General features: G+C 43.6%; 1 protein-coding gene across 1 annotated transcript in view; it reads right to left on the bottom strand.

Moving 5' to 3' along the window:
• Positions 1-24,284, bottom strand: part of LOC124805077 (rho GTPase-activating protein 10) — a 596,619-nt gene that overhangs the window by 221,747 nt on the left and 350,588 nt on the right. Inside the window, exon 2 of the mRNA XM_047265509.1 lies at positions 22,858-23,015. Within this exon, the coding sequence (XP_047121465.1) occupies positions 22,858-23,015 (158 nt within the window). The remainder of the gene's footprint in view (positions 1-22,857; positions 23,016-24,284) is intronic.

Raw genomic sequence — 24,284 nt, 5'->3', positions numbered from 1 at the left:
TGAAAATGGCTGAGGCTCCTTCCTGTTCCGTAGTGAAACACGCGTATGGAACACGGTTAAAATGTGCCGAGAAGAAGGTTGTTCTTAAAGTTTTCATAAATTTACAGAGATAATCAGAAACGAGGGATTGTATTAGATATTGACACACGAATTCACGCGGGTCGTGTAGCAGAGTCGGTAGCGTACTTAAGTAATAGAGGTTCATGTTCCGCTGGATCAATTCTCGCATGGATCACCATTTTATTTTCTCGATCAATTTGAAATACCTACATCTCTTAACTGTAAACTTCATCAATTTTTTATGAATAATGTACGTCTTCTTGTTTCTAATTACATATTGCATGCCAAATTCCTGTTTTCATTTCAAATATAAATCCTTAATTATGGGTATTTTATGAAAGACTGTTAATACACGTTGCCTAAATTAAGAACATATAACAATTTAATTTTTGAGGCAAAAATGAAAAACCAAATCCTCTTTATTTGGACTATGTCCATCGTTTTATACCACATAGGTAGATAAGTATCGTAGAAACATGAAAAACAATCATTGTCACAGCATCGAGCACATCATACAAATACTGCATTTTTAGATTTGCCACTGTACCATTACATACGAACCCAACAGAACTGATCTGACGCCAACTTACGAGATTTGGACCGAATAGTAAAAAGACTGTTAAGCTGCCAGACGTACTGGAACCAACGCACGCAACTTTTTCACATGTCACTGCCGAACGCTGGCGGGACATAGAAGGGCTCGTCATGAAACGAGAAAATGCGGCGCCTGGTTGGCTTCGTGGATTCTGTTATTGATACGCTCGTTATCAACGTAGCAGATGACACTTCCAGAAGTGAATGTATTTCTCGGATTCGGGTAAGGACGGAGCTAAGAGATTACCCTACGACTGACCTTCAGTGGCTTCAGTATTCAATAGTACGGTGAATACCAGCAATATGCTTCTGTATCACACACAGCCCGCTCAGAAAAATTACCCTGTGTTTCAGTTACAAATTTTCATCACTCTTGTTTGTAATTAGAATACTATGTCAAGTGAGAAAGAGAGCATTTTATCCTCTCCGTCTAGTCACCTAAGAAGCGCACAGCAGTGCTGGAGTTTAGCCGAATATTATTTCATTCTCTTTAAAAATTTAATGACATTCTAAGGTATACTGTTTCTTTGGTCGTCACTTTTTACGTCTGAACTGCAACTGGTCACATCGTTGTAGGTTAGTTGGACCGCTGGTTGGCCAGTGCTGTCCAACTTTAATGCGTCGTTAAAGCTGTTGTCCCGTATTATCGCTCAGTGTGTACGCGTGTAACTCAGCATAAAACGTATCCTTATGATCGTACTTGACTGTAGTGCCTGCAGCTTGGCTTCCGCTCCATGTGAAACTAAGTCCAATGAGATTCAACCAAACGCGGAAGAATACATGGCATAATGTTTACATTACGTTTATTCTAATGATGAACAGAGTAAAGGCTACAGGTGCGCCTGCCAATGACCTACGGTCGAAAATGAGCAGTAGCGCGGGAAACCATTTCTTTCAAATGAACAGGTCAACCGGAGATGATTTTATTTTTCACTTTCCATCGTAGTGGACTTGGAGACGCAGCAGTGTGATGATTAGCAACTGTAGATAAATTAGTCTCTGACTGTAGGAATGGTTTTTAGTTTATTTATTGCAGAATCGGTTTCGGGACTATCTGCCCTTCTTCAAAGGCACCTGTGAACAGGTTTTTCTTCCAGTAAACAGGTTCTGCATGGAGAGACAATATGATTAGTTGACGTATGATGTAGCTTGTCATTACAGTCCTTAGAAATCTCGGCGTTTTTAAAGAGGAATTTATTCGGTAAAAAGTAGCGAGAATGTTACTGACGTCTACAATATGTCCTTATTGTGTAATAGAATTATGTCAAGCAATTTGATGGCTACAGCGCTTCGGTTGTCATAGAAGCAATCACATGTGTATATCGCCAGGGCGGATTAATGCCAGTCTGAAATATTCTGTTATTTAGCCAACAGATAAAACTCGAGTTCTCTCCTTTAATTCTGTATTAAGGAAAGCCACAGATCAAGTAACCGCAATTTCAGACCAAAGAAAATCGTCGTATGGTACTGTATACGGAACAACAACTACATCCCCATTTAATGTGATATTTTTGTACGACCTTTCCATACTTTAGGGGCAGAGTTATTAACGCACTGGTGGTATCAAGCTTTGTGCTATGTCTGTAAAACAACTCTGGACATCATCAGGACTAGTGTGATATAAATACTGTTGTTCCTCGTTGACGTGCTGTATAATGAAACCACTCTCTCCAAGTTTATAAATACACCCTGCTACAGCGACTAGCCCGCAAAGCATTTCTGCTACGAGTTTTGCCGAGGCGGTACCCGTAAGGCGTTATACGTGTCAATGGAATGTCAGTAACACGCCCACCTGCCAACTCCCTTATACTCTTTATACTCTCACTCACTCACTCACTCACTCTCTCTCTCTCTCTCTCTCTCTCTCTCTCTCTCTCTCTCTCATCACCACATATGAGTGTTTAGCTTCAGCGTTAGCATTAACGTTTCGGAAGTAACCAATTTTGCTCCTCCCCTAGTACTACTATAAATATCCGTAGTATTACTTCGTAGATTTAACTCTCTTTTTCCTGCTCTTGTTACAGGGGAGGTGGGACACTAATTAAAGCACCGGGGTTTTATTTAATAGTATGGCTAGGGCCTCCAGCCGGGCAGACCGTTCACCGGGTGCCGGTCTTTCAATTTGACGCCACTTCGGCGACCTGCAGTCGATGAGGATGATAGGATGATGATGATGATCACAGCACACCACCCAGTCCCTAGGCGGAGAAAATTCCTCGACCCAGCCGGGAATCGAACCCGGGCCCAGAGGATTGACAATCGGTCACGCTGACAATCAGCTACCGGGGGCGGACAAGCGCCGGGGTAATATTCGGGAACAATGGGGATGAAATCACCGTCCAGCGATTCAGACTGAAATTTTCCGCCCGTTCCACGGACACGTTGAAACTGTCGGCAGATCATTTTCCTCCTGAAACGATAAAGCTGTCTGGACATGTTACGACGACCGTCAACTACTTGTATGCAGGTAAATTTTATGAAATGAGGGATGAAATGGCTGTGTGTTCCCCATTGTCTCAAGCAGTGGCCAACCTTTTCATGGAAAATTTTGGGAAGCGTCATTAAATTTGGTTCCCCTTCGCCCATCTTCATAGTATCACTATTTTGACGACACGCTTATGACCTGGCCGAAATGCGTAGAAATCTTGAGCACTTCCTTGAACGTATTATCAGCATGCACCAAAATATCCAGTTCACTGTCGAGACAGAGAAATAAGCAAGGCTGCAATTTTTAGATTTTTTGATACAACGAAAGTCGGAGGGACGTCTCGATCACTCAGTGTATCCCAAGAAATGGCCCACTGATTTATAGCGTAGCGTCTACCATCCAGTCCACAAGAGGCCGCAAATGTTGCAAAATACCCCAAAACTGGATGGCAAACGTTTACAATGTGACGTCACCAGATGATGCGGCTCCCCTCACGTGTAGCTGAGGAACCTATCGGTTTGTCGTACCTCATTCCTCAACCCAAGTCAAGTATTCACGGCCGTGTAGCTCTGTAGGAGCGTGATTTCAGCGTGTGGGGATTTGGTTTCGAGGCTTGGCTCTGGCAGGTAGTTTCTTTCGTTTTTTCGCTACGTTATACAATTGTTAAGATTTATTATTTTATTTACCGTCTCGCGGTCTCCGCTGGTTAATTGCAAAGATCAGTAACACAAAAACCTAACGTACAGCGTCCGACGTATATGAGAATAAGCTTCCGAACTGCATCGCTATCAGTAGAGGACCTACGCGTTCTTTGCTATAGAAAATCTGTAAACAAAAACAGAAGGGACAAAAGGAAAGGCACACAAAATAAAAACGGCTTTTGTTTGGTTACAACGAGGACAGTAATTTTGCAACTTCTACGTTTACAACAGATCAGAGGTACAGAAAGTGTTCGAAAACAATAGCTTAGTGGAACGATGTGTAGCACTGCCCCTACCAGCGACGGTGGGATCGACAAGCCTAAGTACGTCATCTGGTGACGTCACATGTTCAATACTGGTCATCCACTTTTGCGGTATTTCCCGACACTTGCGGCCCGATGTATCTTACACTAAATTACTTGTCTCAGCGTCATATACGTCTCTCCTAGGTTTTAAACGTTAGCAAAAAGTACCCTGCATACGGCTACCGCAGCAGCAGTTTAGATAGTTACTCCTGACGAAGTTGATGGAGGCGATCGTCGAAAGCTCGAGATTTTCCCCTGAACTGACGTCGCTGAGAATATTTTATAAACCAATGCCGTAGCGTAAACATTATGACGAATATCCCTGCTTCTTCTCAAGTATAAATTAGTTATTTGCTATCCTTACTGGTGTTCAGATTTCAATTACCAGCATTATACAACAGTTTTAGTCAACGGTTGACAGGATTCTCCATGTACGATGTCCAAGCCTTTGTTACAGTGACCTCGATTCACTATATTCCCAGTTGGTATCGACAAGAGATTGAAACTTTTCCTCATTCCCAGCACGCGGAATAGGTTCTGAGATGTGTGGCCTAGAACACTTTTTATGCAATCCCAGTACTTTCATGGACGGCAAGTATTCATCAGAGACGAGGGAATCTAAGAAGCACCCACGGAAGTATGACAAGACCGCTCTTGATGTCTATATACTTAACCGATCTGACGGATATGAGGGGCAGCAACCTGCGGCTGTATGCTGATGATGCTGTAGCGTACGTGTTAAGTGTCGCATTTGAGGGTCCATACAGGAGGATACGGGACGACTTAGAATTTCTACTTGGCATGATGAGTAGCAGCTTGCTCTAAATGTGGAGAAATGTACGTTAGTGCAGATGGACAGGGAAAACAGTCCTGTAATGTTAGAATACAGTATTAGAGGCACGCTGCTTGACTGTCACGTCGACTGAATACCTAGGCGTAACGCTGCAAACCGATGTGAAATGGAACCCGCATGTAAGGTCCGTTATAGGGAAGGCGAATGGATGACTTCGGTTTGTTGGGAAGTTTATAAATGTAGCTCGTCTGTAAAGGAGACAGCGTACAAACATTTGTGCGACCTGTTCTTGAGTATTGCTCGAGTGTTTGGGATCCCCAACAGATCTGATTAGAGAAGTCGTCGAAGCAATTCAGAGGTGTGCTGTTAAATTTGTTACAGGAAGATTCAATCAACACTGGACTGTTAATCTCCGGGGGGAAGCACTATCGAAAAAGTTTAGAGAACCGACTGCGACCCAATCCTACTGCCATCAACATAAGCCTGGCGTAAGAACAGAGAAGACAAGACAAGGGAAATCAGAGTTCGCGCGAAGTGTATAGAGTGTTGTTTTTTCCTTCGCTCCATTTGCGAGTGGAACAGGAAAGGAAATGACTAGCAGTGGTTCAAGGTATCCATCGCCATGAACCATATGGTGGCTGTTGGAGTACGAATATAGATGTAGATGAGTGGTTTCTAACCTTTTTGAGGCCATAATCGCAGAACGAGATCAGATGTCATCCAACACCCTGAATAAAGTTTGGGACCAACTCAGCATTAACTGCAAAAATTTAACACTCCTACTTTTAGTGACAGTTCATTTATAATACTTAGTTAACGTTAAAACAATTTAACTCACGCGTTTTATATGGTTTTTTTTCACTGGATCACGAAATAATGACACAATGGGGTGTCTAGTTTTGCTTATTTCTAACAACCGTTTTCTTTTTATGTGGTTTCGTGTCCGCCTTTGCACATCTTTAGCCACGTTTGAATTTCATTCAGTTCTTGACTTTTGTTAGCATTGCTACCATAGTCGAAGATCTACACTACTGGCCATTAAAATTGCTACACCAAGAAGAAAACCAGATGATAAAAGGGTATTCCTTGGAAAAATGTATTACACTAGAACTGACATGTGATTACATTTTCACACAATTTGGGTGCATAGATCCTGAGAAATCAGTACCCAGAACAACCACCTCTGGCCGTAATAACGGCCTTGATACGCCTGGGCATTGAGTCAAACAGAGCTTGGATGGCGTGTACAGATACAGCTGCCCATGCAGCTTCAACACGATACCACATTTCATCAACAGTAGTGACTGGCGTATTGTGATGAGCCAGTTGCTCGGCCACCATTGACCAGACGTTTTCAGTGGTGAGAGATCTGGAAAATGTGCTGGCCAGGGAAGATGTCGAACGTTTTATTTATCCAGAAAAGCCCGTACAGGACCTGCAACATGCGGTCGTGCATTATCCTGCTGAACTGTAGGATTTTGCAGAGATTGAATGAAGGGTAGAGCCACGGGACGTAACACATCTGAAATGTAACGTCCACTGTTCAAAGTGAAGTCAGTGCGAACAAGAGGTGACGGAAACGTGTAACGAATGGCACCCCGTACAATCACGCCGGTTCATACGCCAGTATGGCGATGACAAATACACGCTTTCAATGTGAGTTCACCGCGATGTCGCCAAACACAGATGCGAGCAGCATGATGCTGTAAACAGACCCTGGATTCATCCGAAAAAATGACTTTTGTCATTCGTGCACCCAGGCTCGCCCTTGAGTACACCGTCGCAGGTGCTCCTGTCTGTGATGCAGCGTCAAGGGTAACCGCCGCCATGGTCTCCGAGCTGGTAGTCCATGCTGCTGCAAACGTCGTCGAACTGTTCGTGCGGATGATTGTTGTCTTGCAAACGTCGCCATCTGTTGACTCAGGGATCGAGACGTGGCTGCACGATCCGTTGCAGCCATGCGGATAAGATGCCTGTCATCTCGACTGCTAGTGATACGAGGCCGTTGGGATCCAGCACGGCGTTCCGTATTACCCTCCTGAACCAACGGATACCATATTCCGCTAACAGTCATTGGATCTCGACCAACGCGAGCAGCAATGTCGCGATACGATAAACCTCAATCGCGATAGGCTACAATCCGACCTTTATCAAAGTCGGAAACATGATGGTACGCATTTCTCCTTCTTACACGAGGCATCACAACAACGTTTCACCAGGCAACGCCGGTCAACTGCTGTTTGTGTATGAGAAATCGGTTGGAAACTTTCCTCATGTCTGCACGTTGTAGGTATCGCCACGGGCGCCAGCCTTGTGTGAATGCTCTGAAAAGTTAATCATTTGCATATCACAGCATCTTCTTCCTGTCGGTTAAATTTCGCGTCTGCAGCACGTCATCTTCGTGGTGTAGCAATTTTAATGGCCAGTGGTGTAGGTTCAACCGGGATTCGTATCTGAAGATGGCAATGCATGGAAATATCTAGAGGCTTATATACATCAGAGGATATCAAGTGGCTCATGATAATGACATACAGGCATTCTGCACTAATGTGTTGTCGACTGATGTTAGTGTAATGACCTTCAGCGATCTGCTCGAGAGAGCTAGCTCGCGATCACGCCACTGGAGTAACTGCTGGCTTACGAAGACATATGAAACAGTGGTGGGGGGAAGGTATGGGTTGGAGAGATCGAAGCCACATAGCGTCGTTACGAGTCTTAATTCTACAGCCAATAATGTCAGGTTATACGGAGATGCAACGCTTTACGAGGTTCATAATACGTTTCGTCGCATATTTATTTTCTAACACTGCTGTATTAATGAGAAATAGCAATAAAACATTTCTTAATATTTTGAAGAAACGGAGAACATGGGGCAGATAGAAACGAAACACGATATTTCTTAGGATTGTAGCAACCTTATGATGGATGCCATTTTAGGACGAAATTAAAGTTGACAAATTTATATTCCGTTATCACTTAATTTAAAAGTCAAATATGGAAAGACATGACACCAAGAAATATTACTTATTTTACTTTTCACTAAAACATCAGTTTTTGATACCGGTTTCGCTTCCCCAAATATGTAGACCGAAACATCGACATAATCGTAGCTGTGGACTTGTAATGTGGTGAAAATTTATACTGAGGAAATAAAAGTCTGCGAGACTAATTTTGCTATGGAACTTATCGCACAACTGTCACACTGTATGTCTAGAATTGTAGCTTAGTTTCCACATTGTCAACAACATCTGACAGTCAGTAAAACTGCACAACGCTTTGCAGGCTGAAAAGCAGTGTGACAATTTGCTCGAATCGCAAATTCATTTGTTGAGTGTTCCTCCTGAAAAAAATTTACACACACACACACACACACACACAAATAATGCTTTAATTTTTTCACCCTCTGCTTCTCGCGTTCGCCTTCCAATTGTCAATAATCATTTGCGTAGAAGGCACTGTAATATCGCTGTAAATTGAAATTTTTTCTTAGTGGTCAGAGTTTTGAAGCACACTAAGCATATCAATACAACATCGCATACCATAAACATACAGGCATTCTGTACTAACGTGTTATGAACTGATGCCGATGTGTATGATCATCTTTAAATTTAAGTTCCTAACCTCGGCCATCACGATCAACTAAAAAAAGCTATTCTCCAATTTAAGCATTGCGCATTAAGTAAATATGTACGCATCTAAGGCTACGTCGAACCTATGATCAATCCTCTGAAGGCAGCGCACTGCCTGCACTTCCCCTGCGCTACGTAATGACGTCTGACCGTCACATTGTACCGCGAGCTACACCGAAGAGCCAAAGAAACTGGTACAGCTGCCTAATATCGTGTAGGGCCCCCGCGAGCACGCGTAAGTGCCGCAACACGACGTCGAATGAACTCGACTAATGTCTGAAACAGTGCTGGAGGGAATTCACACCATGAATCCTGCAAGACTGTCTATAAATCGTTAAGACTACGAGTGGGTGGAGATCTCTTCCGAACAGCACGTCAAGGCATCTCAGATATGCTCAATAATGTTCATGTCTGGGCAGTTTGGCGGCCAGCGGAACGTTTAAACTCAGAAGAGTGTTCTTGGAGCCACACTGTAGCAACTCTGGACGTGTGCGCCGTCGCATTGCCCTGCTGGAATTGACGAAGTCCGTCGGAATGCACAATGGGCATGAATGGATGTAGCTGATCACAAAGGATGTTTTCGTATGTGTCATTTGTCAAAGTCGTATCTAGAGGTGTTAGGCGTCCTATATCACTCCAACTGCACACGCCCCACACCATTACAGAGCCTCCACCAGCTTGAAAAGTCTCCTGCTGATATGCAGGGTCCATTGATTCATGAAGTTGTCTCCACAGTCGTACAGTTCCATCCGCTCGATACAATCTGAAACGAGACTCGTTCGATCAGGCAACTTGTTTACAGTCATCAACAGTTCAATGTCGGTGTTGACGGGCCCAGATGAAGCGTAAAACTTTGTGTTGTGGAGTCATCAAGGGCACACGAGTGGGCCTTCGGCTCCGAAAGCCCATATCGATAATGTTTGGTTGAATGGTTCGCTCGCTGACACTTGTTGATGGCCCAGCATTGAAATCTGCAGCAATCTGCGGAAGGGTTGGACTTCTACCACGTTGAACCATTCTCTTCTGTCGTCGTTGGTCCCGTTCTTCCAGGTTCTTTCTCCGGCCGCAGCAATGTCGTGGTTTTACAGGATTCCTGGTATTCACGGTCCATTCCTGAAATGGTCGGAAGGGAAAATCCCCAGTTCATCGCTACCTCGGAGATGCTGTGTCTCATCGCTCATGCGCCGACTATAACAACACGTTCAAACTCGCTTAAATCTTGATAACCTGCCAGTGTAGTAGCAGTAACAGCAGCAGTAACAACTTTGCCAGAGCCGGCCGCTGTGACCGAGCGGTACTAGGCGCTTGAGTCCGGAACCGCGCTGCTGCTACGGTCGCAGGTTCCAATCCTGCCTCGGGCATGGATGTGTGTGATGTCCTTAGGTTAGTTCGGTTTAAGTAGTTCTAAGTCTAGGAGACTGATGACCCAGATGTTAAGTGTCATAGTGCTTAGAACCATTTGACCTGCGTCAGACACTTGTATTATTTAGGCGTTGCCGACCGCAGCGCAGTACTCTGCCTGTTTACTCTGTATTTGAATACTCATGCCTATACCAGTTCCTTTGGCGCTTCACTGTATCACTACCCAGCCGGCAAGCGAGCGGGAGCGCTCTTCCTCGCCTAGTCGTATCCTGAACAGCCCTGTGTTATTATAGTCTACCGTAAAGGTAGTTATTTAAAAAAAAAATTATTTAGAGTGGTCATAAAACTTCATCGAACCTATTTTGTGCTTAACCCTCATAAAGTTTCATTTCACCACTCAGGAGGTAACTAATCCCAATTTGGGAACCACTGATGAACATTAACATCTCCCCACGCACCTTGCTTTCGCGTAGCAGGCTTTCACCTGCTAGTAGAGCAACACGCCAGGCGCGTGTCATAGCAGGCGCGGCGACCGTGACGTGCGTTTGTCCCTGGCTCCACAGCCACAACGGCACAGGACGGGTTACGAGAGCTTCCGGCACTGCGCGCTGTCGCAATCGCAATAACCGCCGGCCCGGCCAGCGCTGCTCATCAGCAATGTGGGGATTCTGCCTACCGGCCGGCAGTTCCTGTACCGTGTTGCGAACTAACATACGATAGCAATAAAGTTGTCATCAGCTACACCATACAACGATGGTCAAGCCAATCATTATACGAAGCGAAACTGACACCTACATTCCTTTTAATGTTTTAGGCGTAAATATCGAGCCTCCACAAAGTAATCACGCAAATACGAACCTCTTGTCGATATAAAACGTGTGATCAAAAATTAACGGGAAGTTTTTTCTTAAAGAATCTTTATTCATCACATCAACTTTTTCTTTTTGGAATTAATTCCCCTCAGATGTTATACACTTGTGTAACGCTTTATCTAAACTTGAAAGCACTTCTGGAATCATTTTTCGTTATGGTGTTCAGCTCCTCCAGCGGTTCTGTGTGTACCTCATCAATGGTGGCAAAATGATGTCCTCTCACGGTCCTCTTCGGCACCGGAACAGAAAGAGGTCGAAGGGAGTCATGCCCGGCGAATACGGCGGCTGAGGCAACATAAAGATTTTGTTTTCTGCCAAAAAATCACGAAGAAACATTGAGATGTAAGCGGGAGCATTATCGTGATGCTATTTCCAGGCTGGATTTGCCACAATTCTGGTAAATGTAAATGTCGTGTGACTAGGGCCTCCTGTCGGGTAGACCGTTCTCCGGGTCCAAGTCTTTCGATTTGACTTGCGCGTCGATGGGGATGAAATAATGATGATTAGGACAACACAACACCCAGTCCCTGAGCGGAGAAAATCTCCGACCCAGCCGGGAATCGTACCCGGACCCTTAGGATTGACATTCTGTCGCACTGACCACTCAGCTACCGGGGATGGACACAATTCTGGTAATTTCTTCCAACTGATTCACGTAAACGGCGCGTAACTTTCAGGTAGTATTCCTCATTGACGGTACGAACATAAGGCACGATGCTCAGTCCCATTGTAATCGAAGAAAACAGTGAGAAGAACCTTCGCATGCGATCGGACTTGTCGAATATTTTTAGGTCTTGGTCCATCAAGCATTTTTCATTCGGACGACTGGGCCTTGGTTTCGACGTCATACGCATATACCTATATTTCGTCACCTGTTGTAACCTCCTTTAGAAGTTCTGGCTCGATTTCATCCAGCAATTCTTTAGCGACGACTGCGCCGAGTCGTTTTTGGTCAAAATTCAACAATTTCAAAACAAAATTTGCTGTTATAACTTGCAAGCCCAAAACATCCGAAAAAATTGCTTTGCATGAGGCAAAGGACATGCCCACATCAGCAGCAACCTCTCTGATGGTCATTCGGGGATTTTCCAGAACCATTTTCTTTATTTCTCCCACATTGTTGTCAGCAACTGATGTGCTAGGGCGTCCAGGGCGGTTGTCGTCTTCAACTTCATCTCGATCCTCTCTGAAACATTTATGTCACTCGTAAACTCTTGTCTTACTCATAGTAGATTCGCCAAAAACTACAGTCAACATTTCCAATGCGATGCTGCACTCTGTTCCATTTTTAAAGCAAAAGTTGATGTAAATTCTTTGGTCCATATATTTCGAAAGTAAAAATTTGCCGAGTACTCTAAAACACTATAATCTTTTTGACTGTCAACAATAAACTAAATATTCAGAGCAGCTGAAAATGCAAACCAACATCAGGAACATGTGTATCAACAAAGCGACAAAAAATTTATACAACTGGATGTATAAAGCCCACAAAATTAAAAAAAAACTCCTGTTACTTTTTGACCACACCTCGTACATTATATGGCCGAAAGTGTCCGGACACCCATATATAATAAGGAATAAACCATTGGATGTCACGAGAATCGGACAGTTTATAAGTAGGCGGAGATACTGTGTTGTCGGTACAAAAGGAGTAACTGCACGTGGATGACACTTGAGTATCATATCCGTCAGGAACCTTTCGACCGTCCTCAAGCTTCCAAAGTCTACTGTTGGGGATGCGATTGTGAAATGGAAACGTGCAGGAACAATTACAGGTAAATTCAAGACCATGCAGACCACATGTACTGATGGACCGGTACCTCGGGCATTGCGTAACGTGACTGTCAGAAACCGAATGAAATCAGCGAGAGGAATCATTCGTAACTTCCAAAGTGTTACCAGCAGTCCACCTCGCACACTAGAAAGTTAAAACCAATGGGGTACGAAGGTCGAGCAGCTCCTCACATGTCACACATTTCTGCCATCAATGCTATGTCAACTGGAGTAAAGAGCAACGCCAGTTGGCAAAGGATGACTGGAAACGAGTGATTTGGAATGATTAATCGTAGTACACTCTGTGGTAATTGGAAGGAAGGGTATGAATTTGGCAAGTGCATAGAGAATGATACCTGTCGAATGTAATGCCAATACTGAAGTGCGGTGGTGGTGGTGGTGGTGGTGGTGTTACGTTAACTGCGTGTTTTCGTGATACACGGGTGCGGTTCCCTTATTGCGCTTAAGAAAATGCTAAAATTGAAACGATATGAACACATTTTACAGCACTGTTCACTGTGTATAGTACAGGAAAAGTCAGAAATGATGAGCGTTTGTATCAGCATGCCGATGCACCCCACCATAAAGCTGAAACCGCGAGGACACTAGCGTTACTGAAATGTACTGGCCCGTCCAGAGCCCTGGGCTGAACCCAATGGAACACCTTTGGGGTGAGTTAGAACACTGACTTCGCTCCAGACTCCAGCGTCCAACTTCACTTCCTTCTCCGCTTTAGGCTCTTGAGGAAGACTGGACTGCCATTCCTGTACAGACAGACCTTCACACACCTCACTGAAAGTGTTGCCAACCAACTTCAAGCCTCATAAACGTGAAGGATTGAAACATCCCATACTGAAGTCCACTCATGGATGTCCGCATACTTTTGATCAGATAGTGTACACAACTCCCGCTGATAAACTTTTCTTGCGGTCCTTGTATGTCCAAGGGTGCAGGTTCACAACTTCATTTGACGTTTGAGATGATAATGAAGATTGATACTAAAGACTGAAAACCAATGAAAAACTTTGCGTAATATTTAGTATCATTCAGTGCTAAATAGTAATTTATTGCTCCTCTTCAATATGGCAAACGTCAGTGCTGCCACCATACTGCAAGAGTCGGGAACGCCCAGTGTCACCTGAAGTTGTTCATCTCAACCACCGCAACTGGCTAAAAACCCTGCCAGAATCGCCCACTTAAGACAGTTTCTTTTCTTATGGTGGCTTGTGAGATCATTATTATGGCGTCAATCAAGCGCTGATTCACAATTGTGACGTGTCTCATGTATGAAATTACTTTTGTATGTTTTTATATGACCGTGATTCCCAATTTTTAGTATGACTCAGTGGATTAAAATATCGTATTTATAATTTGCTCACAGATCAGGGGTGACATGAGGATGGAAGCGCTAACAATACGTACAAAACGGAAATCACAACAAATATAGAAAGCAAAATTTGACAGGCAAAATATTTCGTAAGTAATTGGTGAATTTGTGTTGATCATTTCGATTAATTTTAATTAAAACTTTTTTTTTTGGTTAAACCAATTTACCTGTATGAAGGTACTTCAACGTTGTACACTGACTGTGGCACCTCAGTTGCTTCAGAATGTGTTTCAAAGAAACTCAAATGGAAAGTTCAGCAGTGCTCATCAGGATATGAGGCATTATGCAGCAGCAGCTATTCTCCACAGAACCTAATATGTCAATGTGAATTAGGGGTGGTTCTGTAGTAATATTAGTAATGTTGGGGATAATTTCCAAAAGGGCAACCAAATGTCAAAAGTAGAACTAAACGAAGGTAGCTGATGAAGTCAATATAAGTATAAAGATAGACATTAAAAAATACGAGTAACTACAAATAGTTTTATATTGTAGCTGAGACGTCTCACAGAAAGATGGCGAAACTGACCAGAACAACAATACAGACGATGACGGCGACAACTTCCTTGACCAAATCACGTAGTAAATAAGCATTTACACGTTAGTGTACCTAGAGTCACGTGAAATACGAGTACGTAAGCTGATATAGACACACAGCGTAGTGACCAACAGAACCAGCGACGTTCTCTTTCCGAGGTATTTCCCACCCCCGTAGGATTTTTGGTGGCTATAATCTACAACTCATCTCTAATACTTCCTAATTATCGTTAGTTAATTTAATTTTTCTTGATAACTCATCGTTATTATTTTGATTTTTCATTGCTGAAAACAACATTTACTTGGAATAACGAACTAATTACGTTATCGCATGAAAAAATTGTAAACTATACGATCTATTTTTAAAATACTACGCTGCAGGTCTCTGAAAATATAGTAGGCCATAAAATACACAGCATTACCGTGATGTCTCCTGCGGGTGACTAATTTTTGTCTGCTGTGCTTACATCCAACTGTGTCATTGAAAGATGTCTTAAAACTAGCACTACCTGAAGAAAAGTAAAACTAAGAGAATAACTGCAGTGTTAGAGGACCCCTATGAAGTCCAATAAAAACTCGATTACCCATGCAAACTTCGGTTTGGCGCTAATGAAAACGATTTACTGCTCCATGAGAGCAAACAGCACAGGCACCACTTAAGAAACTTGATGAGTTACAACTTTGTTACAAGAAAAAAATTTGACAGAGAGATATTAAAATAGCGTATCGAAATTTTATAGTTACTTGGTCATTTTAAAGAAGCTGACGTCACTGCTGCACCAACTGAAAGAACAAAATCTCTCTTTCCTCCAGATACGAACTTAGGTTCCTTGATATGTACAAAACTCTGAAACCTATCATCACCACCTAAAATAAGGGAGGTAGATTCCTACGTAAAATAAGATTTGGCGACAACAGCGCACGTTGATGAGTCTTCCATACACCCCGGGGAGCCCCGCGTGTTATAGTACGCCGCTTCTGGGATTCAGTGAGAAGCGCCGCTCGGGATCGAATCCATCCGGAGGATTAACGAAGAGGGCTGGTGTGCCGGTCAGCCTGGATGTGGTTTTTTAGGAGGCTTTCCACATTCGAATAGCTAAATACCGGGATGGTACCTACGATTCGATTCAGTTACACGATTCGCAAATATTTAGAAGACGTTCGCACACTAAACGCTGTCGGTAGGGGAGTACACGAATTCCGTCCGGAGCGGGTCAAGGGGTGTAGGAGTGGGAAAAGGTGGCGACAAGAAGGGCATCCGGCCACTCTCTACCACTAACATTGGCAAATCCAGACAATCAACACGCCGACCTCGAGACGACACACAGTAATAAAGGCCAGGAGCCAAACCCCATGTTCCGAAAGACACGTTATTGTAATTAATCGGGAGAAGATGTTTAATTTCCATTTACAGTACTTCAAAGTCATGTCCAATTAGGTAGAGGGTCTTGGTGACAGCAACCAGGTGTGCCTGATCTCCCGTAGTCTGGTATTTGAGTCATACGTCACCAGCTACCAAAACAGAGTGTTGCTGCACTGAGATGACGGTACCGCACATTATGAGCTAAGCAATATCTTCCTTATGTGCTATAACTTCCAGACAGAGGGAAATGTTACAGTAGTTATGGTCCTAGGTCCGCTTTCACGAGCAAGCTTGAAACTCTCGTCCAGGTACTACGACGGAAGTTCTCCGTACTTTCCCCAAGCCAATGCAGGTGAACGCTGAGATGATTTTTTCTAAAATTCAAGGACAATTTTCAACACCATTCCGCCTAGCTGAGTTTGTGCTCTAACGATAACGAAGCACGCAAGCAGGCGCACACACACACACACACACACACACACACACACACACACACACACACACACACACACACACACACAAAAGAACGTTTTATAATTCAGTAATTGCTTTCGAACGGGCAAATAGTCTTTGATATCTTGTTTGGGATTCAAACCGGAAAATTTGGTGGAGACAATCGAGGAGCGACAGTGTGCGTAATTTTTCGTCAAATCAAGAGCGTATGCGTGAACTCGGATGTTGTCATCTTGGAAAACGGTAGTGTTCACAGTATACTCGTCATTCACTCCGACTAAAACAGAGTCGACCTCTATCAACTGTATCCTTTAATACTGTTGACAAGACAAAGGAACTCATATGAACCCTGTGCCTTTAGGTATTTTTTTTATCACTACGTAAATTGTTACTCGGCTGATAACATACATCACACAATAGAACCTTTGTGTCCCCTTTTTATCAATTCGTAGTCTGAAGATGAGGACTGGTTGGTCGAAACGGTCACGGCATTGTTAAATCTTCATTCCACTGTCGTATAAAAGAATAAAAAACAAAAACAACGTCAAAGTATCGTGACTGCCATTTTGCTAGCAGATATTGTGCTAACTCTGCACCAATAATAACCAACTTCCTATCTCTTTATATAATCAGAAGAAAACGAATTTCTTTTAACAAGTTTGCACTCATCAATATGACGGAATTAGAGAAAGCAGCATAACTTGGTGTTGTTGAACGAGTAGATGTGAAATAAATACTTTTCTAATAGGTTCTTCCGAGTATTGGTGGAATGCTTGCAGTCTTAGATACGAAATTACAATTTTGTGAAACACAAACACCTGTGCAAACCCGACGCGCCGCGCCGCCAAGCACTGCTCACGAGCGCGCTGCGCAGAATGGAACACGGTGCTCGTAGACGCGCTGTAATGTCTCAGAGCTCGCGCGCGCACGTCAGTAATAATGGAAAACGAGAAAAGCTGTCCAAACAAAGCCGCGCTCGAACGAACCATTTCCTGTGATGCACCGACACTGCGCAAAACATGTTCGTTGTTGCGCAGAGCAGCGCGGTTGACGTCCATACCGGACGCGACGATCCTCTTTTCTTGGTTTTGCGCGGCGCGGCACGGTCGATGTGGACGCGGATTAAGATGAGAACAACTGATTCAATGGAACGACAACAGCAAAGAGAGCAACAACGTAGCAGTAAAATACACTACTGGCCATTACAATTGCTACACCAAAAAGAAATGCAGATGATAGACGGGTATTCATTGGACAAATATATTATACTAGAACTGACATGTGATTATATTTTCACGCAATTTGGATGCATAGATCCTGAGAAATCAGTACCCAGAACAACCACCTCTGGCCCTAATAACGTCCTTGATACGCCTGGGCATTGAATCAAACAGAGCTTGGATGGCGCGTGCAGGTACAGCTGCCCATGCAGCTTCAACACGATACCACAGTTCATCAAGAGTAGTGACTGGCGTATTGTTGACGAGCCAGTTGCTCGGTCACCATTGACCAGACGTTTTCAATTGGTGAGAGATCTGCAGAATGTGCTGTCCAGGGCAGCAGTCGAACATTTTCTGTATCCAGGAAGGCCCGTACAGGACCTGCAACATGCGGTCGTGCATTATCCTGCTGAAATATAGGTTTTCGCAAAAATCGAATGAAGGGTAGAGCTACGGGTCGTAACACATCTAAAATGTAACGTCCACTGTTCAAAATGCCGTCAGTGGGAAGAAGAGGTGACCGAGACGTGTAACCAATGGCACCCCATACCATCACGCCGGGTGATACGCCAGTATGGCGATGAAGAATACACGCTTGCGATGTGCGTTCACCGCGATGTCGCCAAACACTGATGCGACCATCATGATGCTGTAAACAGAACCTGGATTCATCCGAAAAAATGTAGTTTTGCCATTCGTGCACCCAAGTTCGTCGTTGAGTACACCGTCGGAGGCGCTCCTGTTTGTGATGCAGCGTCAAGAGTAACCGCAGCCTTGGTCTCCGAGCTGATAGTCCATGCTGATGCAAACGTCGTCCAACTGTTCGTGCGGATGGTTGTTGTCTTGCAAACGTCCCCATCTGTTGACTCAGGGATCGAGACGTGCCGGCACGATCCGTTACAGCCATGCGGATAAGATGCCTGTCATCGCGACTGCTAGTAATACGAGGCCGTTGGGATCCAGTACGGCGTTCCGTATTACCCTCCTGAACTCACCGATTTCATCCCATTGGATCTCGACCAACGCGAGCATCAATGTCGCGATACGATAAACCGCAATCGCTATAGGCTACAATCCGACCTTTATTAAAGTCAGAAACGTGATGGTACGCATTTCTCCTTCTTACACGAGGCATCACAACAATGTTTTACCAGGTAACGCCTGTCAACTGCTGTTTGTGTATGAGAAATCGGTTGGAAACTCCGCGCGACTGCTACGGTCGCAGGTTCGAATCCTGCCTCGGGCATGGATGTGTGTGATGTCCTTAGGTTAGTTAGGTTTAAGTAGTTCTAAGTTCTAGGGGACTGATGACCAAAGATGTTAAGTCCCATAGTGGTCAGAGCCATTTGGTTGGAAACTTTTCTCATGTCAGTACGTTGTAGGTGTCGCCACCGTCGCCAACCTTGTGTGAATGCTCTGAAAAGCTAATCGTTTGCATATCACAGCGTCGTCTTCCTGTCGGTTAAATTTCGCATCTGTAGCACGTCATCTTCGCGGTGTAGCAATTTTAATGGCCAGTAGTGTACAGTGATGAGCCAAAACTCTGTGATCACTTGCTTAATACCGTGTTGCTCAAACTTTAGAAGGTAATGCACTGCAGCATCACTTCTACGTAACACAAGATTCGACAAGTCCCCGGCAGGTTTCCGTAGGTATGTGGCATCAAATGTCTACACACATGTCGCGTAGTTCCCATACATTAGGAGCCGCTGGCATGCGCGCGCGCAACTGGCGCCCGATAGCTTTCCAGATGTGTTCCATCGGTTTAAACTCAAGCGAATTTATTGGCCAAGACATCAAAGTGAATTCACTATCTGGCCTCCTGACAGAGACAATTGTCCTTTTGGAGGATGCTATCGTCGTCGGGGGAAGACATCGAGTATCAAATGAGGCAGGAGGTACGCAATAATTTTCACGTTGTCCATAATTGTCACGCTCACGAGTACGCAGCGCAGAACTACGCAGAATGGAACGGAGTATTCGTAGTTGCGCTGTAATGTTTCAGTGTTCGTGCGCGCACGTCAGTAATAATGGAAAGCGAGAAACGCCGCTCTGGTTAATGTCCCTCATAACACAATACTGGCCCCACCGGTCAGAATCTGTGGCACGGTGCAAGTTTCGAGCTGCAGTTCACTTGCATGACTGCGCTTCCACACTTCACCATCGACCTGGTTTAAAAAGGTAGAGTTTGTGATACATCTCGCCACGAGACACGTTTTCATTGTGCCACGGTCCAACCCTGATGATTCCGTGTCCGTGAAACCGTTCTTAGGAATATCGTTGGATCATCAAGGAGGATCCATCACCTGCGTAGCCCATGTTCAATAACGTGCGTTGAACGGTGTGCTTCGAATCACTTGTACCTGCACCAGCATTGTACTCTCGTCATCAGGTCTGCCAGAGACGACTGACCAGCCTCCTTTACATAGGGGGCAAGTTTCCGATCTACATGTTCTGTGACGAGGCATGCACGTCCAACCCATTGTCGACCCATCGTGGTTTCATCGGCGACGGCTTACAGGCTGGCGCACTAAATGTGTTACCAATTATTTCTTTCACAATTTACGACGCACATTAGATATCCCGCTCGGATCTCTACAGCAGTACCAGCAGAGCTTGGAAAAACAAATGAGTTACGAAATGACATGTAATTCACGATACCGCCGCTAGGAGACTAGTAAGCAGCAATGGCTGACAATGGAAGACTGACGACACAGCAACGATCGACAATTGTGTTACTTTTTCATGAAACGAAAAGCCTTGTTGTGACTCAGAGGCGTTTTCGCCAACAGCGTTTCCGACAACAGTTTGACACACGATGGGTCCCTTGCAAGAAGACCATCCACAGGTTGTACGATAAATTTGTACAGGAAGGAACAGTATTGGAAGCGAAGCGACCTCGGCCTAAGCCTGTTTGTTCGTCGGAGAATACTGAAGCGGTACGAGTTGCTGTACAGAGAAGTCCCGGGAAATCGTGTAGAAAAGCAGCAGTGCAACTGGGAATATCCAGATGCTCCGTTCAACGCATTCTTAAAAGTGACCTCCATTTGTACCCATACAAGATGACCTGTTCACAGAAGCTCACTGAAGAACACAAGCAGCAGAGACTACTGTTTGCTCAGTGGGCGGAGGATAGGGAAGAAACTCTCAACAACATTTGGTTTTCAGACGAGGCGCATTTTCATTTACACGGTGTAGTTAACAAACAAAACGTACGCTTTTGGGCCACTGAAAACCCACAAGTGCTTCATGAACGACAACATTATGCTCCGAGGATTACAGCGTGGACAGCAATTTCCAGTCACGGACTTATTGGACCCTATTTCTTTGAAGAAACTGTGAACAGCGAGCGTTATTTGAGCATGCTTCGCAATAGCTTCATTCCACAGCTTCTTGCTGCTGCCTTGCCCTTCAACACGCAGTGGTTCATGCAGGATGGAGCAAGGCCACATACTGCAAACACTGTGTTGGAGTTTTTACCCGAGCATTTCGACATGCGGATCATTTCACTCAAGTTTCCAGGTCGCTTCAATGGCGGACAAAATTGGCCCCCCAATAGTCCAGACCTCAATCCATGTGACTTTCTTCTTTGGGGGTACCTAAGGGAAAAAGTTTTCCCGAAACGTCTACGTGATTTAATGGAGCTCAGAAGACTTATTCTTCAAGCTTGCAGTGAAATTACGGAAGACATGTGCCGTAGGGTAATCACTAACTTCAGTGTTCGTTTGAAAGAAGTTAGGAAACAAAATGGTGGACATATTGAGCATGTGCTGAGTTAGAACAAATCTCCATGGACGGCTCTTCGTTGTAGTATATGTTCCTTTCTGATTGTATTGACAAAGTTTATATTCAAAAACAAAATGGTAACACATTTCGTGCGTCACCCTGTATAACAATCTGCCGTTTGTCAAAGTCACTTATGTCAGTGGATTTCCCCATTTGCGACCGGTTGTAAGCTAGAACTTCATCGGATCTTTTTTCAAGCGATACTCATACGTAAGCTATGTAGTTTCCGTCACCAATGAAATGTAGTTAATTTCTCCCAGTTTCTACCCGGCACACAAATGAAATATAAGTAAAATGTTTTCAAATTAAGAAGTTAAAGAGGAAGCGATAGTTAAAATGGGCTTTGTTCGTTTTTTCATGCCGCTGGCGGTTGTTACTCGTTGGGATTAAGGTGGTCTCGATAAAGAGATCATGCAACGAATAGCGACATATGTGAGCGGGTATATAAAATAAACTTAGAATTGAACCAGTGTGTTTTTTCAAATGGGCCGCATAGACGTTAATTATAAGAATAATTTCTTAATTAATCGTAGTTTCTTCCGTTTTCCCGTCGTTCCTTAGTTGTTTCAAATGTCATGGAGGTATGTTCCATCTTTGCAACTAAACGGAAGTTCGTTTATCGTCATAAGCGTTTCGCTTTCTTTTATATATGAAGCGCCTTAAGGGGCCTATAATACGTTTGTTTTTATACATATAATAAATTCATTAAGCAATAATTACAAGTAAGTAACAAATATGTATTACAGGTCACTGAAGATCTTTCATAAATAAAAACTAAATGCGTATGGACGAAACATACCTCCATAGATCTTGATTAACGTTCTGGGTTTTGCGATTATGCGATTACGAGTTGCTATTCTGGACTTTTCTAAAGTACGGAGAGGTTAGTCTGTCAGCTTATGGACATCAAAAAGGATTTTCTTTTGAAACTAAAGGGAGATATCACTGAAAACTGACGAAAGATTCCAATATATTGTAACCAAGTTGTATTTCAGTCTAAAGGCAATAGGCAATATAGTGTTAGTCATTCGAAATACTCCTGGTCTTTTTCACTTATTCACATTTGATCCTGCCATTTTTCTTTAAAGATTTCGGTTACAGATTTTAGCGAATAATACTACTACAAGAGTGTTGCTTTTGTTGTCAGCAATAGCAAATCAAATCACAACAGTTACAATGTAACACACCAATACTGCCACCTTGCGAAAGAAAAAGACTGTTTACATAAGAAGAAAACCTTCTCCATAAGCAGTCTTTTGGATCCACCGGCTCATAATGCTGTACGACTTTACCTTCTGCCGTACCAACGCATGCAGTTTCCAAAGTATTATTCTTCAAGTTGGAAATTAATCGCAATCAAACCGCTGTAAGTGAAAAAAATAAGGTGGAAAATAATGATAATTTTTGCTACAGGTAACATATTGTACGGGAACAATATTTCCACTAGCATGCTGCTTAGTAAATCACCACAGCGTTCACGTCCAGTTCTGTGATGGCGAATGCGTAACGTTCGCGTGACTTTTTGCCAATCCCGGCGAGCAGCTGTAAAAAGCGCGGCCCTGATTTCCCCGGAGGCAAGCTGCACGCGACTACTGACCATCATGTCCCGCTGGTCCTCGATGTTGGAGATGAGCCGACCGAATTCCGACAGCGACTTGGCGATGCTGACTTCGTCGTCCGTCTGCGACGTTCCGATGCACTCGAAGTTGAAGTTGATGAGGCTATACGACAGCGTGCGCTGCGCTTTCGACAGGTCTGCAACAAATAAGTGCATCGCTTAGTTTTCAAGTTCAGGTTAGACAATCTTCATCATTGCCTTAAAATTATTTAGAAATAGTCTCGATCGCAGCCGATGTTAACTTCTGGCCGGTTTCGGCCATTTAATTACAGGCCATCATCAGAATTTGCACTGTAATAAAAAAGTAAAAGTGCTATATTACACAGAGACGTCAATTACATAAAAATATACTCTATAACGATGCATGATTAGCCATCTGCATGCCGCCGATTGCGTCTAACCCGCTGTCGAGGTCTCAGTCACTATGACTGATGATGGCTGAGCTGCCACGAGTTATATAGGGAAGAGAGAGGGCGCTCCAGAGCCTAAGGCACCACCGTCGGCCAATGGGGAACGACTTACATGTCGTTTTGAGTCTTCATTTTTAAACAGTTATCTTTTAAATTTAATTAATCAAGAAACAAGTTTATATTCATTTATGGTTAATAATCTATGTTACAGCCACATAAAATGCATTAAAATTAAGAGTAATTCGTTAACTGAGGTCCAGAGCGTCGTCTGGAGGAAATAATTAATACAATAAGATCGCTAATTATATAGCGATTGCTACTTATTCGTAATAAAACCAAATGTATGGCGTATTAATACGATTATTATACGTACTGACTTACTTGTATTGGTAGTCTGTTACTTAAAGTCCTAAAAAAAGGCAGAAAAAACTAATGCGTCGTTGTATATGCGCGCCATCACTTGGGGCCAGTACTTACATATTAGAACGCCGTTTCCATGGAGACATCCAGGTTGATATGTCTGTCAGTTGTCAAAGATGTACTTGACGCTTGTGTAACACTGGAGGTCGATATCGCTCACCAAAGATAAAAATGGGGTTGTTCACAGAAGTGGCGCCAGTTTAGCCACATTATCTTATGGTGGATAATTTGCAATACATCACTGTTCACAAGAGGAAACTATTTGTTACAAATAACTTAGAAACAGTTGGAACTTACAATCAAAATATCTTAAGAAGAGCAGTAAAAATGCAGGACTTATGTTAAAATAGTATACATGTCGATTTTTAAGTCGTTGACGTTACTGGTATTGTAAATGAATATTTCTGCGACTGTTCTATAAATAAACATTTCTGCCGCTGTTCCATGTTTTAGAGTATACTTTCACATCGTTGCCTTCTCTATGTAATATACTACTTTTACTTTGTCATTACAGTGCAAACTCTGATGATGGTCCATAATTAAAAGGCCGAAACCGGTAAGACGTTAACATCGGCT

Source organism: Schistocerca piceifrons, chromosome 7 (genome assembly GCF_021461385.2).
Source record: "Schistocerca piceifrons isolate TAMUIC-IGC-003096 chromosome 7, iqSchPice1.1, whole genome shotgun sequence".
NCBI lineage: Eukaryota > Metazoa > Arthropoda > Insecta > Orthoptera > Acrididae > Schistocerca > Schistocerca piceifrons.
The sequence above is the reverse complement of the archived record's forward strand: the minus strand, read 5'-3'. Positions and strand labels throughout refer to the sequence as shown.